General features: G+C 49.0%; 1 protein-coding gene across 2 annotated transcripts; it reads left to right on the top strand.

The window, feature by feature from the left end:
* Positions 1-383: 383 nt before the first annotated feature.
* LOC135388912 (dynamin-binding protein-like) lies at positions 384-14,987 on the top strand. Of its 2 annotated transcripts, XM_064618790.1 has the most exons (11): positions 384-526; positions 6,511-6,807; positions 7,521-8,918; positions 9,871-9,990; positions 10,053-10,205; positions 10,267-10,499; positions 10,559-10,673; positions 10,731-10,841; positions 12,703-12,984; positions 13,049-13,150; positions 14,711-14,987. In XM_064618790.1, the coding sequence occupies exons 2-11, from the start codon at positions 6,562-6,564 to the stop codon at positions 14,903-14,905; spliced, it is 2,955 nt and encodes a 984-aa protein (XP_064474860.1). In that variant the 5' UTR covers positions 384-526; positions 6,511-6,561; the 3' UTR covers positions 14,906-14,987. The 2 variants fall into 2 exon arrangements, with proteins under 2 accessions (XP_064474860.1, XP_064474859.1); XM_064618789.1 differs by having other exon boundaries at positions 10,559-10,841.
* The last annotated feature ends 261 nt before the right edge of the window (positions 14,988-15,248 follow it).

Raw genomic sequence — 15,248 nt, 5'->3', positions numbered from 1 at the left:
ACAGAAAAAGAGACGACGATGAGATGGGTCTGATGCGCATAGAGGTACGTAAAAAAAAAAAAAAAAAAAAAAAAGAACATGAAAGACCACAATTACCACAATCTCCTTCAACTGGACGGTCATTCGAACGTCACATTACGAGAGCCGTCTAACGGCCCATGTTCATCAAGGCTGCAACGGCAGTGGACGTCCTTCAGTCCACAGCCATCAAGACACGGCTGCTTTTTCGCCAAAATCCAGCGAAAAACTCTCCAACATCGATCTGGACGGACGACCGATGGCTACCGGTTGTAGAGAACGGGAAGAGAGAGGGGGAGAGTGAGAGAGAGAGGGCGGATGTTACCTGCCAGGTGGTGGTGAAGCAGAGGGCGAGAAGTATCCTCTCTCCCCTGTATGCCGCGTGTCGCCCTGGATTCCTGCTCTGGTAGTTGTTCGCTGGCGGCCCCGATGCAGGGCTACCTTGTGTGTTCCTCATGTCATAGAACTACTTGAGAAAAACTTGGATTACACTGATTCTACGGTTCGGGTGAGTGTCCGTCGATATCTTCGCACATACGCTGTGGTTCTCGACGCGGGTCAGGACGTGACCAAGCGGCTTGCAACGCTGGCGTCTGGCCAAACAAAATGATGGCCGACATCGCGGTGTCTGACTTGGTCTGACACGGCGCAAATGGAACGGGCGATGGTCAGTTGGCGGCGACGGCGGCGGCGGACTAGTCCGGAAATGGTCAGGGTATAGTTTGGTTCTTCCGGGTTCTGTGGTATAGCGCTTTCAAAGTTTCGCACCCTTTGTGTACCTGTGCGTGTGTACGTGTGTGCTTGAAGGTTCCAGGAGGAAGTGGTGATGAGGGGGTCCAGGATCGAGAGATGTGGGGCGCGTAAAAAAAAATTGGGTTTCGGTGCCGAATCCCGGTGCGTTCCTTCCGATCAGGAAAATGTGAACGAGCTAGTTAAGTTTGGGTGGAGGATTACGGCGACGTAAAGATGTTTGCACGTCTGTATACGTCAAATAAGCTTGTCTGTGATTCAGTTTTTGCTCAGATGTCGCACAAGATGCTTCGAGTTGAATGAAACCAACAGTTAGCTGAAAACAAAATTCGAGAAAGTCTTATTGTTCATCAAATGCTGAGAACCATAACGTGCACGAAGTAGATAATTTACTGTGGACCGAGCAATGATACAGTCAACGGGATGACAGGTGCGACCTCTGACAGGTGCTGGTACCGATTTGTGGACTGCCTTACATTTCGTAGACATCGTGGCAGCACGGCTACACCGATCAGCATTAGCCCATTTGTTGTTGCTGGATACTACAAGACAAACCCTCGCGCAGATAATTACCGAATTCCAAAGAGGTTGCACGTCAGGTCGTGCAGACAGAATGGTGCATGTGCAATGCTTGCTTGCAGTCCTTCTTTTCATGAGTGACAAACGTTTACGCCAAGTACTACTTCTTATGTGACTATACCGCTCGTCTACTCAACCCAACGTTACCCCCCTCCACCTCCTCTTACAATTAACGACGATGATCGGACAGCCGAAGGATCGCATAGGCGTGTTACTAATGAGTGCCTAATATACGTGTAAAAAGCCGTGTACAATACACAGTGCTAATGCTGAAAAGTTTTGGCTGCAGGCACTAATCTGATGTGGCAAGGCCTAACGTAGCCTCTGATATGGCCAATCTGTGGGCATGCATTGCGTCATGTCCCATCCTACAGTTGGCAACGCAATATAAATGGCAGCTTTGTTAACGCCATCTGTCTGGAACCGTGTCTTGGAATACGGTCACGGTGCATGAGTTGCTCCTGGATCGCTTTTTTCTTCCCTGAAAATATGTCAAGCATTGCCCGCTTTTTTGTCCCACCCTCCAACAGAAGAAAACATGATGACAATATGCACAGTACAACAACAGTCTACAATATAAATGCACAGCGTAAAGAGGGCTACCTCCATACGTAGGTTTCTTACTTGCGACAATACACTCGTACCTTTTAGTGACTGATGTGTAATAAGTCAACAATACACATATACACACGGATAGTTCGATCGCAGGTTACCACGGTGGTGGTGTTGAAACCTGTTACTTTTCTAAGGACGCAAAAGTGTACGATCGTGGCATCCGATCACAGATCTGAAATTGAGGTATCGGTAAAAGGTGCCACTGGTTCTACCTAATCTGAAAATGAGGTCTACCTCCGGAGGAAGGTTCACTACTTGATGACGATACCACACGTATATAGATACACCTTCTCGGAAGTGTTGCCGTGAAACGAGGTCTTCCTCTGCAGGAAGTCCTGATGCAGCACACATTTTAGTTACCCGTCCAAAATATAAACAATACAAAAAACTGCTAAAATGCTATGCAAACACATTATAGTGTTTGTTACCGACAGTAACCTGCAAAGACGGCGAATTAAAACACAAAAGAGCGGGCAGGTTGAAGAGGATAGGTTAGAAAGGCTTGATGATGTATACCAATAAGGCCGCCTAAGGTACCTTTGCCGGCGCGAGTGTGCCCGACTACCACCAAAGCCGCAAAATATGTCCAGTACTGGCTACGCTTGGCATACAAACTCATGCACTATAGATGAGTAGAACATACTATATATAAGCTGAAAATAAGAAAAGGTGCAATGCCATATAGCAGCATTATATACTCCACTTGGTATTGCTGGTGTCCACAAGTCACTGACAGTAGAGTTCGATGAACAAAAGTATTTGAAAAGTAGGTTGTGTTTTGTAGGTAGCAAATGTATCGACAGCTCAAATTACACACGTCACTTTTTCAGTTCAACAACGGTCCAAGTGCTTGATTGCTTCATGCATGGTTGGCACCTCGAAATTGCTACTCCGCTTCATTGCTTGTCTTGTATATAACGTCACCTAGAAGGACACCTGTCACCAGCCACTGATATCGCTAGACATGTAGCGGTTATTTTCGTAACTGGTATGCAGCAGTCACGACGGGCACAAAAATGCAGATGAATATTGATCATAACACATTGTGTGCAAACATGTTCGTCACCAGGAATGGTAGCATTAGATACTACTTAGGTTACATCGTCTATTTTCTTTGCACTCCATCCGAAATTCTGCAAATGTCGCCCCCCCCATGTCGTCAGTGGCGAAAAGCAAAGTTTATCTCATGAAATCTCACGACAGGACCTTTGGAGCGTGTTAGTTTTGGCGAAACATACTCAGCGGACGCGAGAGACATGTACGGACAGATAACACGTCGTGAACGCTATGCCTATGTGTGTATTGTCATCAAGTTGGGAACCTGTCTATGAAGGCAGGCCCTTATACACGTATTTACATACGCTTTTATACGTGTTGTCCGTCCGTGTGTCTCTAGCCGTTCGCCCAGGATGAATTCTCACGGTTTATTCCTAATTTGAGCCACGACGAGCAATAGCCTTTGAGAAAGGTTGTTGTCGTGTATGCACATTTTTGCTGGTGTCTAACTACCCTTCTATGCCTTGATTACCCCATACACTCATTGCATTATTAATGCACGCGCAAGCACGTTTTCCTGACGAACAGAACTGAATAGTCAATACAGTGAATGCCACCTCGGGTTCACGGTAAACAGGATCACAGCGGAAGCCGTTCGAGGTGCTTCTGGGCGACAGGATTCTTTCAGGATGTACACGTGAAGACGGAGAATAGAGCAAAAAAAGGGGTAAGGCCAGAATGAATAGCTCTTTGTGGCAGAATATCTTGATTACAACGCAGTTTCACGAGCTTTCTCATCTGGTATACTTTCTGTACAAAACTGTTGTGATGCTCCAAGATGAAAAACGTTTGGCAGCCACGTTTCGTACCCTCGACCACATAGCAGGGTTTCCATTTTCAGTGCCACATTGATGCCAAATGATGATGATCATGTGCCACCAAGTCGTTTTCAACTCCAGCAATACGTGGATAAATATTCTCCAATACGACCTGTTCTATGAAGCCTACCAACAATGCACTCATTGTCTCTGTAACTCATGGTGCCCAATACTTAGATCATTTGTAATAAGTCCCATCATTTCTGTACCATGACCTCACAGTTGCTCGGGTAATTACGCTGGGTTCACAATACCACACAAACGACAGGGACGCGTCACTGATACAGTGGACCTGGCCTCTCGCGTCTTGTGTAACCAAGCCTTCCAGGAGCTCACATCGCTTTGACACTCATCTCCCGACTCTGTTACACGATTATCTTCCCACATCGTAAACACACAGAAATCCGCGTAAAACAAAGCACATCTTCATCTTATCTAACACTGAACCGATCACGCACAACTCGAGACGATTGTCTCGCAAAGACGGCGATAAAATCCGTCACGTCGACAATAAGATCGTAGTAAGATGGTCGTGGCGTCTAATCTGAAATGGAGCTGTACGATTAAATACGTGGGACGATCAGTGGGTCAGGTGTGCATCTTCCCACTCGGCAATATTCAAGTGGCCAGCTTGACCCAGATACGACGGTCAGCATGGACAGAACGAACGCACTCAGCAGGGGGGCACGCACGCAGGCAGGCAGTCTCCACCGGACTGCCTCGACTCCAAGGACAGACTCTGGAGGAAGGAAGCAATATCATGAAAGACTCGATCGGTTGATACGTACGTGCCTTCGTCGCATGTTCCGCGTGCACGAACCGATAAAAGGAAACAAGACGGAAATGGGGCTTGTCACGTGGCCGGATCGTTACATAAACGACGGCTGATTCGGTGTCGGCATGCTGACAATGCCGGTATTTCAACGGTGATTTTGTTTCCACAGGCGGCGATTTTTATTTCGAGCGCGCGAAAGCGATTCGGGCCAGGCGGTTGCCGTTACGAAACGCGCTTTCTTCGGGTGCGTTTATTGCTTGACCCCACTTGAACTCCGTGCGCACCTCGAACGAAAGTAGAACGCATGTCCCTCGTGCCAGGGGAGCTGCATGAGCCAACGCTAATTGGTGTGAAGAGAAACGAAAGAAGAAAAGAAAAAAACGAACCGCGTCGTCTGCCCATTGTTTTGTATGTTCTCATGTACAATGTTGTTGCACTCTGTCGTTTAGAAAGACATGTTACGTGTGGCTCGCTTTGTTTCGTCCGTTCCAGGACCTCGGTGACGACTTTCGAAACTTGTTCCTGTCTTCCTTATATGTCGAACGAGGAGACATGCAACATATTAACGTGAGGCATCTGTGATGAGACCCGCTACCCGAGAGAACTTTACAGCACTTGGCTCTTAAAGTGACTTCTGCTTATCCAGAGTCCTGAGAAATGTAATAAGTTGACGTGAAAGAGGCAGTCTGCCAATGTCGCGTAATCGTTTAGGGCACTTCATCGGTAATAAAGATGGTGCATGACCGACTTCCCGCCGCTGTCTTTTTTTTTTTTTTTTCGACCCATATCAAGCCATCTTTAAAGTTGACTGTTCGCGGTTTGGCGATGGGTGGCAGTCTGTTCTCCCAACACTTAGGAACCCTACCAACACCTGCACTACATCAAATGGTCTGTAGTCTATATTCTGTCCAGCGTCCCGTCAGCGCCGGCTGGTCCCTGCGAATACGATCATACTCCATCAGAATGTGATGTGAGTTCTCTAGATGTTGAACACGTTTACGAGGGCGTGGCACCAGTCTTACGTAGAAACGTGTTTCCGAATGGGACGTTCAGTCTCAGCCGATGATGTAAGGCTCCCGTACAATGCCACGTACTGGTTGTCCTATTACTTTTCTCCTTGCCTCTATCATCGACGTCACCTGCCTGCAGACCCGATGCACAGAAAGCTTAGAACAACCCTTCGCCCCCCTCCCCTCCCCAACCAGAAAAAAAAGAAAAATCGGAAAAAAGGAACCAAATGAGAGAGAGAGAAAGAAAGCGAGTTATCCATCTCCTCCGTGGTTGCATGACAGGTCTTCTTCGGGTGGATGCATTGCAGCCGCGTCGGCTGAAACGTTGTGGCGTCCTAGTTCTGAACAGGGCACGACTGCATTGTTTCTGAGTGAAAATGGTAGAACTCTACAAAATGATAGAAATACACTGCACGCAACACTGTAAAGCGACTACGCTGCTCCAATTTGCATAGACATAAGGGAACAATGGTAACGATTACCGTATAGGAATATAAATAGATGCCCAAAATGAAACGTTCGACAATGTAGAATATCTAAAGTCGAACCAAACACATTAAATTTCTTTCTCCTGGAAACCTGTGAAGCCGTCTGCGAATCCTCGTTGCCACGCACCCATTTCGTGCATAGCCCGTGTCACCCCCTGCTTGATGCCCTGTCACGCTAACGGACTCCAACTTGTCGAAAAAGAAATCTCGAACGTCTTCACCGGAGCAGAAACGAGCCGGCGTCCACAACAGTAGCTGCCCGCGAAATATGGCGGAAGCGCGGGTGTACGGGCCGTCGACCGCGGGCGGAGGCGCTCGTCCGTGACCCTCGAGGAACAAAGGCATCGCCCGGTCGACTGTGGGCTGCTGCTACGCTAAGGGTGTGTTTGTTTACGCTGCAGCTCCCAAGGGCGGGGAAGACGTCCTCCATGGACAGGTGATCGTCACGAGCCATGCGACATCCTCGGCGACAGCAGCACAAGTACGGCACGCTGTCATGGGCCGGCGGCGGAGGTGGTGCTGCCTGGACGGAGGCATGGCCAGCGGCCTGGCCAGCTGCAAGAGGGTACGGCTCCGTTCGGGTATGTCCCGCATCCAGGTTTGCAGCCAAGATGTCGGAACCGGCTTCTCGGTGCGGCTCGGTCGCTTCGCGGCGTTCCATCCTGGAATGTGACGTCACGGCGTACGACCTCATCAAGGTATTGTCTTTTTTCTGGAGCGGCGGTCTTTGTTGTGGTTCCGTGCTTGCGCGGGTGTCTACTTCCTAGCTGGCGGTAAAAAGGCTAAAAATGAAAGGCAGGTGCGGATGCAGATTTTTGCTCTGTTGCATTAATCAGCGAGGTACAAAAGGAAGGGAAAGCGGGACATCAACGGCATACATATTCTTGTGCTGTTTTGGGCTAAACAGCCGTTTGCCTTTCCTCGTGCCACCATTTTCCGGGGCTATACATACTTCGCTTATCAGTGTCTGCTCTATTGTTTACAAGTAGAGGTTTTCGTGCACCGTCTTTTTCTCTCCAGGTAACAGAATATTGAAAACCTAACACTCACATTCGGCAAACATGAGGGGCAAACATAGTTTCGTGGTAGGGACGTCGCGGGAATATTGCGCCAAGAAATCGAGAAACTTAAAACTGACCATGATTACGACGTCATCGTTTCTACATAAAATTGTGTGCGAACAGTCGAAATCGAGCACGCAACGAAATTTCTTTGAGTACAATATCCTGTTAGCAACGACTTTGCTGATAACGGGTCCTCCCGAACCGTAATAAAATAAATACAGACAAAGCAGCAATGTTGCGATGCGTGTGTGTATCACGGGTATAGCCCAAGCAGGTGGAATCGTAAGTTGTACCCGGCTCAAATTTTTCTCGTTCAGAAAATAACGCGGGCGGTCGTGTTTTCCCAGGAATACCTCCGAGGAAACCACGAATCACCTGTCGACAGCGACGTGGACGACCTAAACGTGAACGCTCTCGTCGCAACCAGATCAGAACCGCAACCTGCCAAGAAACCGCCAGAGCCCGTACCGGACTATGACGACGACAGCGACGCGGTAGTGGACATTGGACGCTTTCGTGACCTTCGTGTCTGCTACTCTCCCTCGCCAATACGACGAGCTACCTCTCGAAGGACCGCTTCTTGTTCACCGCCACGACAACGGCACCGCTGGAAGACCGCCTCCGCGACACCGATTGACCCCGGTCGACGTAGTATCCTCAAGAAGCAGAACGAGGGCGAGGAAATCGAGCACCGTCCAACGCGACGGGTTACTTTCTTTGGAGGTACACCCGATGAGCCCCGGACTAGTGTGTGGGCGCGGCGAATCGATGACTCCTGCACAGGAGCCTGGGAGATGCTGAGAGTGCCTCGCGGTCCTCGTCGTCTACCGAGGCCTCAGTCGTCGCCTCCTCCGCCACCGCCGCAGCTGCCACCACCGCAGTTACCTCTGCAACCTCCGCCACCTTTGCCGGCGAGTAGGAGACCTTCACAACACATTGATCGGATTGTTCTGGAAGAGCCCCTACAGAAACTTACTATTACTTCCGCAAAGAGAATTGACGAGGTCCAGCCGTCGGTCACACGGGACAATGAAGCCATAAATGAAAGGTTTACACCTAGCCCCGTCGAAGCGCACGGCAGCGAGAGGGACCACGCCCCCGACCAGGCTGCCGAAGAGAAATCGGGCCAAGCTACAACAGTAACAGTCACGACACAGTCAAGCACCGGAACACGAGTCCTCATAAGCTTGAACGGTCGCGTGAGCGGCAGCTATCCAGTGCGACGTGGTCCTGCGAAACGACGGCCTCGTATGCGACATTCAGCACCACAACTGGGAGGGGAACAGGCTAGAGCACTCTTCAGCAAACATACTCCAATTCAGCCTCCGCCTCGACCTGAAGTCCCTGCCGTAAGCCCAGACGAGCCCTTGTATGCGGACACAATACCAAACCATTACGAACGTGTGTCACCAGCTGAACCCCTATATGAAGAACTGCCTGACCCGAAACCCACGGAGCCTGAAAAGCCAAAAGTCAATGGACATAATCGCGTGGGCTCCGACGGCCAGATCTCGCGGTCGTTCTTTCAAGGTGCTTCCAAAGCAGACATTCTTGGCTACCTGGAGGACGTCCGTGACCGTGGTCTCGCCTGTCTCGACCCGTTACACGAAAACGGCTACGACAACACGGCGAGGTACGACACCGTCGAAGGGCGGGAAGCGGACAATTCGGACTGCAAGGAACTGGACATCCCGTTCCCGCTCGCTAATGGACACAACGAGAGATGTGCGGACTGCAACCAGGAGGTAAGTACTCCAGTATAGTAATCAAGCATATCCACCAGACGGCGCTGTACGTTAGTTTTGTAATGCATTCTTGAGTAACGGTTATGACACGGCATATGAACACCACGATTCCACGTCCCGCTTTGGACGAACGACGTGTAATTGATGGCCGGAACGTGCAAAGAAGGTGTCTTCCTCTGATGTTCCAGCGTCTCAACAGAGGCGGGCGTCTAAACAGCTTTTGATTGGCTGTACAAATTTGAGATCAGTCGCTAGTAACTGTGCCGCCCTATTCTATCGACAGAGGAGGAGGAAGGTACGAGTATAAGCAATTACTCATTTTCAATAACCGAGTGGTTTGTAGGTACTTTTGCAACTTAGTGGCTAGCCAACTACTGGCATTTGCGTCATTTTTACTGTATTTGACGCCAGGACGCATAGAGCTACCGAAGGTACATTTGAAAGTAGTAATTACAGTTGCTTAATTATGCGAAAGCTGTCCGGACGAAGCTCATCAATGGCGAACAGCAGATAGTCTCGCGACGGCCTGTCTACTGAAGTTGCGCTACCTCACCGAGCAAACGACGTACGAACAGTGGACGGGCCATAACTTCGAGATCGTTGTTTCCCTATGTGTTACGTCGCCCTAGATGATTGATAAAGTTTGGGAGGAAGGAGTGCGCCTCAAGTATACATGTAACCGCGAATTCCGTGACTAACCCTCACACGAAGACGCGGAGAACGATAAGGCTGGTACCGTTATAAGGATACTATGCGGTATGGCAGTGCGCATCAGCTAGAATGCATACCCTTAGATGTCCCCGCTACCTCGTTCTCTATTAAACTCGCATCGACATGACGCCTTGCTAAGAGGCTCTGGGAAAGCGAACGCACGTGGGAAGGGCTTCACCGTGAATGTAGTCGTCAAGTGTCCGAGGAAGATGAGCCCTGATATGGATCAATCATTTCGCAGGTTAATGGAGAACAAGTCTGCCTCGAATGTGAAAAGAACCGCACGGAACGTCGCGAGATCATTACGGAGATCGTGCAGACGGAAGCGAAGTATGGCGACGACCTGCGGATCGTTAAGGAGGTGCGATCTGCGTCACACGATAACTGTACGGCGTATGGCAATGACCTTTTTTCGTGGCGCAGGAACTGTACAGGCCCATAGAGACAGCCGGATTACTGAGCAAAGCACAGCTAGCAGAAGTGTTCCTGAACTTGGACGAACTTATAGCAATCAACGAGGAGTTCACCGGCAACCTCCAGAACGCGTTAGACGCAGCTACCCAAAGAGGAGACCAGGTGCTGTCGACTATTTTCAGCGTCCGAATACAAATGTGCTCATGGCGTGATTCGGTTTCAGGATTACAACACAGTGCCGATAGGTCAACTGTTCTTGAACTCCATGGCTTCGTTCCTCAAAGCTTTCGAAATATACTGCGCTGGTCAGGCGGCTGCATCAGTCTGCCTCAGCGCCCACGAGAAAGATAAAGAACTACTAAGGATATTCCTGAGGGTATCACAGATGGAGAACGCGCTGTTACGCAGAATGAACCTCGCGGCCTTCCTCATGGTCCCCGTGCAGAGAGTAACTAAGTAAGTACGCGACCGGGAAACTCGAGGGCAGCACCTGACGTCGCGTGATCTACGTCTAGGTACCCGCTGTTGCTGAGCCGCTTGCACAAAGTGACGCCCTTGGGTCACATGGACAGAGATGCGTTACGCGAAGCCCAACTCAAGGTGGAGAATCACCTGGACCGTATAAACCAGGTAAGACACCGCGGTGCTGAAATGGGAGCTCCGGGAGCAGCAACGGTGCCGTTGCAGTTAACACGTGCCGGAGGATCCGCGACGTTGTGGCGCCGAATCTCAAGTTTATCAGCAAGACGGATTTCGAACGGCAACGGTGGCAGCGTTGGAAGCGTTCGATTGAGGAAGGTATGTTGTCGTTTACACCGGGCACTGTGTCCTTGTAAGTTTATAGCATGTGTCGGAAAACTGCCAATCAAAGAGAAACGTAATGTCCCAATAAGTATTTGCTCATCAACTGTGAGACATAGGAGCACTGAAATAACTTGTAAATGGCCTAAGATCTGATCTCAGTGCTGACACGTGCTGCACAGCAGTAGAACTGTCGGTACCTTTGCCCCGGTCAGAAGGTTAGTTTTGTGAATGCGAGTAATGCGGGCTTATCCGCACTACCCGCAGACGCATTGCGTGCACAGCCGCATTTTACTCCCAACCCTCAGCGACATCGAATTTCTACCCGCAAATCATAGAACGCGCGGGTATAGCCGAATCTGGTCTCACCCCTAATTATGCGCAATAATACTGGAAGCATCATGGGCATTCCCAGGATTTGTCCGGGGGGGGGGGGGGCAAAGTGCTTCCAGCGGGGGATGGGGGGAGCATGCACCACCACCTCTTTTGTTGGAGGCGGACGTTGCGGATGTCCAGAGGTTCCTATTATGACATTTGAGAATAATAATTACTTGTTAATAATGACCGAATAATACAACTTGTGAACAAAGCGACCTTGGAGCTCCAGGGGGGGGGGGGGGGCAATGGCCACCCTTGCCCCCCTCTCGGTACGCCCATGAAGCCCCCACTTTTCGACGTTCGCTGAGGGATTTGGTTTTGACACGTGTTAAGGTCTACCAGCCGATTTTTTTTCTTTTTCCTTTTTGGCAGGGACGGAAGGGATGTTCATTTCACAACTTGTAATCTGGTAGTCGCTCTTTCAAGGAGCTCCAGCAATTGTTTGCAGAATGAAATGGTATACAAAAACAGTACACATAGAGAGTGATTACTCTTCAATTTTGGCGCGCTTTTTTGTATTTCCATCTGTAAATTCCGGGCAATCATCCATCCAGGCAAAATTAAAGCTTCCGAACCGAAGCCCTAATTAGAAAGGCGCGCCGCACAGGAGCAACTCAAAATGAAAATAAAAAGTGAGGAAATTCGGATACGTTTTCTAGCGTTATCTGCGGAGAGGTTTGATATAACACATACATATTTTCGTAATTAGTGAGAACTAATTAAGGCTTCCATCCCGAAGCTTAATTTGGGACTCCCATTGTAGCCCCTTAGCTAGGAATACATCAGTCGCGCGTGGCAAAATCACACGCGTCTATTTTTAGAAATCTATACCTATTAAAATGAATCACCCTGCATACATAGAAAGGAATAATTTCAAAGGCAATGTTTCGTCGTGGTATATGAGCAAGTTAATACGCCCTCGTGGTCGCACCTGAGTCCTTGCTGCACGGCGTGGAAGTACAGAGTCAAAGGCTGGTCATGAGGAAAAGTGATGATGCGCTACGTCGCCTATTCAGTAGACGAAACGAAATGAGTACGAGAGTCATGCGCGCCATTGCACATCGTTCGAAATAAATGCTGAACGAACCTCGCCGCCCAATTTTTGAACTGTAACATGAAGGAGGCACGCATTCTCCACGAAATATCGGCACTCTTGTACCAGGGCTAGTGCAAATTAAATCCATGACAAACGCGCAAAGACATAACGTCAAACATTGACTGCTGGTTCGATCGCTAGATGCTGAAACCGAAAGCAAAACTTGGACGGTGTTCTCTAAAATGTAGTTCGATAAAACGTAATTCGCTATAGTGTAACCCCTTCTCTAAAACCAGGCTCCCTAAACTGTGGGGGACCTCTGCCGTCGGCATTACCTAGAAGCATGATCCCATTTGTCAGCAAAGAGAATTATGGTTTGGCATAGTGCACGTCCTGATAGTGGTCCATAGTGCAGATCCACGTTCTTTACATTGTACACTTCAGGCGGCGCTAGACCTACTTCGGTGGAGCCGCGAAGAAACCCGCTTCGTAATGGCTGGTCGTCTCCTGCTCTGCCCTGTGGAAGCCGGAGGCCGAGCAGGATCCGGTGGACCCAGCCGCTGCACGCTGCTACACGCACTCCTAGCCGTACTGGGCCGACCCAACTCAAACTACAGACCCGACCTGGCCCACGACAATTCCCTCCTCTTCCCGAGGAACACCGGTATTCGCGATGGTGCCCTCGTGCTTGCCAAAGAAAAAGCTGGAAGGTTCATCCTTCCTAGGGTACGCAAAAAAAAAAACAAAAAACTTTATACTGGGCACGCACTGATTACATGATCTTCTTCAGGACCCGCTGTACCTAGGCGGCTGCATCATCAGCTGTGATCCCGAATGGAAGGACTGTTTTGAAATTCAAGAGTACACATCCCGGGAGGGATTTCTGTTTAAGGTAAGCAACTCTGAATCAAAACGGACTCCTCTCACGACGATGAAAGCTGTCCATGCCAAACTGAATGTCGTATGAACTCCAAAGTAGGATCCAGGGGTGGGGAGCTGATGTTGAAAGGGTGAGGGGAAAGATCATGGTGGTACAGGAGAGGGAAGGGTGTAGAGCACCACTTACCCAGCAGAATTACCAACCACAGCAAACATCCCTCTGCAGCCTTTACTGGGATGCTCCCCGTACCATACCATAAACAGAACGGAAAATCCTACATGTTGTAACCGGGCAGTTACTACGTCACCACATAACTTATCGTTTACCTGCCGTTTTACTGGTGGCCTTTTGTTATGCTAATGTCAAATCTGCATAACTTATGGCAAATTTGGGTGGTCATTTCATGGCAAGTTTTTTTGCCAGATCCCAAGCAGTCATGTTCGCTTGGTCAAAGAGCAGCAATCTCTCATATTCGTGTGGCGATTTTGCAAACGCCAGGAATTTCCCAGCTAGCACTTTTTCGCTCAGCCTCGATATAACCGGGGAACGGGTTGCCCAACGAACGGGTTGCCCAACACACGGGTTGCGGTGTTGCCACATCCGCACTGTGAGGGTGGTGAGGGCCTGCATTGGCATGCACATAGAAGTTCACATGGGTTAGCAGACGACGAGACCCAAACATGAGAGACAGCGATGCCCCTAGTGTGATCAAAGCGGCTAAAACCGCTGGATTCCTGGCAGCAGTGTTCGGTAGGTGACTGTCACGTGACCCAGCACAGACAAGAGGGTAGTACAGTTGAAGTTAGGGATGGGTCATCCGAATCCGCTAATCCTTGGCAGAGATTCGAGATTTGGGAATCCGAATCCCAGTGCCCAAAACGGCGAATCTAATCTTTCGAATCCACCAACCACGTTTGTTTCTTTTTAAATTGGCGCCTCCGGAGTCCACCGAAAGCCTAATTGGCCGGCGGGCCCCAGACCCATTAATTTAAAATTTTTAGCTGTCTAGCTTTTTGTTTACATTGCTCTGGACAGAAACAGTTCAGGCAGGAAACATTACATTACCAGTTTAAAAGCAACATGGTTTCGCTGTTGATTGTTTCTCTGGAAACAATTCAGACTTCAGAGCTTATGTATTTCCTGTAGTCGATGAACATGGCTACATAAACTACATTTAAGAAGTAGTATATGGATATGTTTTCTCCTGAAAGTGAACTATTACTTAATTTGTTTCTCATTAAAGAAACATATCAAATTCAGCTTCAAAACACTTTCCATAATAAAAGAAGTTTTTTTTCCTGGCTTTTTCAACACTTTTTTAAGAGGAGGATTCTAAAGGCTCGAGATTCATAAGATTCTTTAGAACCTTCCTTGGATACTGATAATTCTGGGTTCGTCACATCTCGAGTTGAAGTATGTGTAGTATTGACAAGAAGCCCCGCATAAAAGACTCGTATTCGTTTCAAGCTGCACAAGCTTTTTCTCTCACTACTGATGAAGCATGGGGTCGTTGCTTACCAGTGGGCTTAACTCAATACTGCGTGTCTCCATCATGAACCATTTCTTTGACAGGCTGAGAGCAGCATAGAGACGAGAGAATGGCTAAAGCACCTGCGCTACCACGCAAAGGATCTCGGCTCCTGGAGACGAAGAAGGAATGCCCTGGCTAACATCATGATTCACGGAGTGGACCGCTTTCCATCTAACGGGTGCAAAGTGCTGAAGAACTCACAACCACAGATTTCATCACCTCCCATCCAGGGATGACCAGGTGTAACATAACCCTGTATACTGTATTTCCTTGTACATTGATAGAAATAAATTTATTAGAAGAGGCAATTGAAAAACAGATGTTTCTAACTGCTTCGCAGACAGCCCATTTTCTGTTCTGTGCATCTCGAGTGCCCGGCCTGGAAACTCGACCAGAATAACACAGGAGGTAGATGGCACGCTTAACAATTTATTTGCAAGATGGGAGATGGGCCTTCCCTGCCCTATGACGCCCCCCCCCCCTCGTTCCGACTGTACAAGTAAAATTCTCCCCCCCTCCCTTCCATGAGCTGCAGGAGCACAATCCTCTTGCTCCCCCCCAATTGGAGTTTGTGCCATT

The sequence above is a fragment of the Ornithodoros turicata genome, chromosome 3 (genome assembly GCF_037126465.1).
Source record: "Ornithodoros turicata isolate Travis chromosome 3, ASM3712646v1, whole genome shotgun sequence".
Lineage (NCBI taxonomy): Eukaryota > Metazoa > Arthropoda > Arachnida > Ixodida > Argasidae > Ornithodoros > Ornithodoros turicata.
This window is presented reverse-complemented; position numbering and strand designations above follow the sequence as displayed.

Excerpts from the sequence above, each read along its gene's own strand:
- LOC135388912 (XM_064618789.1), top strand. The coding sequence starts at position 6,562 with ATGCGACATCCTCGGCGACAGCAGCACAAGTACGGCACGCTGTCATGG. Across the intron at positions 8,919-9,870 it reads GTGCGGACTGCAACCAGGAG|GTTAATGGAGAACAAGTCTG; the intron begins GTAAGTACTCCA and ends ATCATTTCGCAG. Across the intron at positions 12,985-13,048 it reads GAAGGTTCATCCTTCCTAGG|GACCCGCTGTACCTAGGCGG; the intron begins GTACGCAAAAAA and ends GATCTTCTTCAG.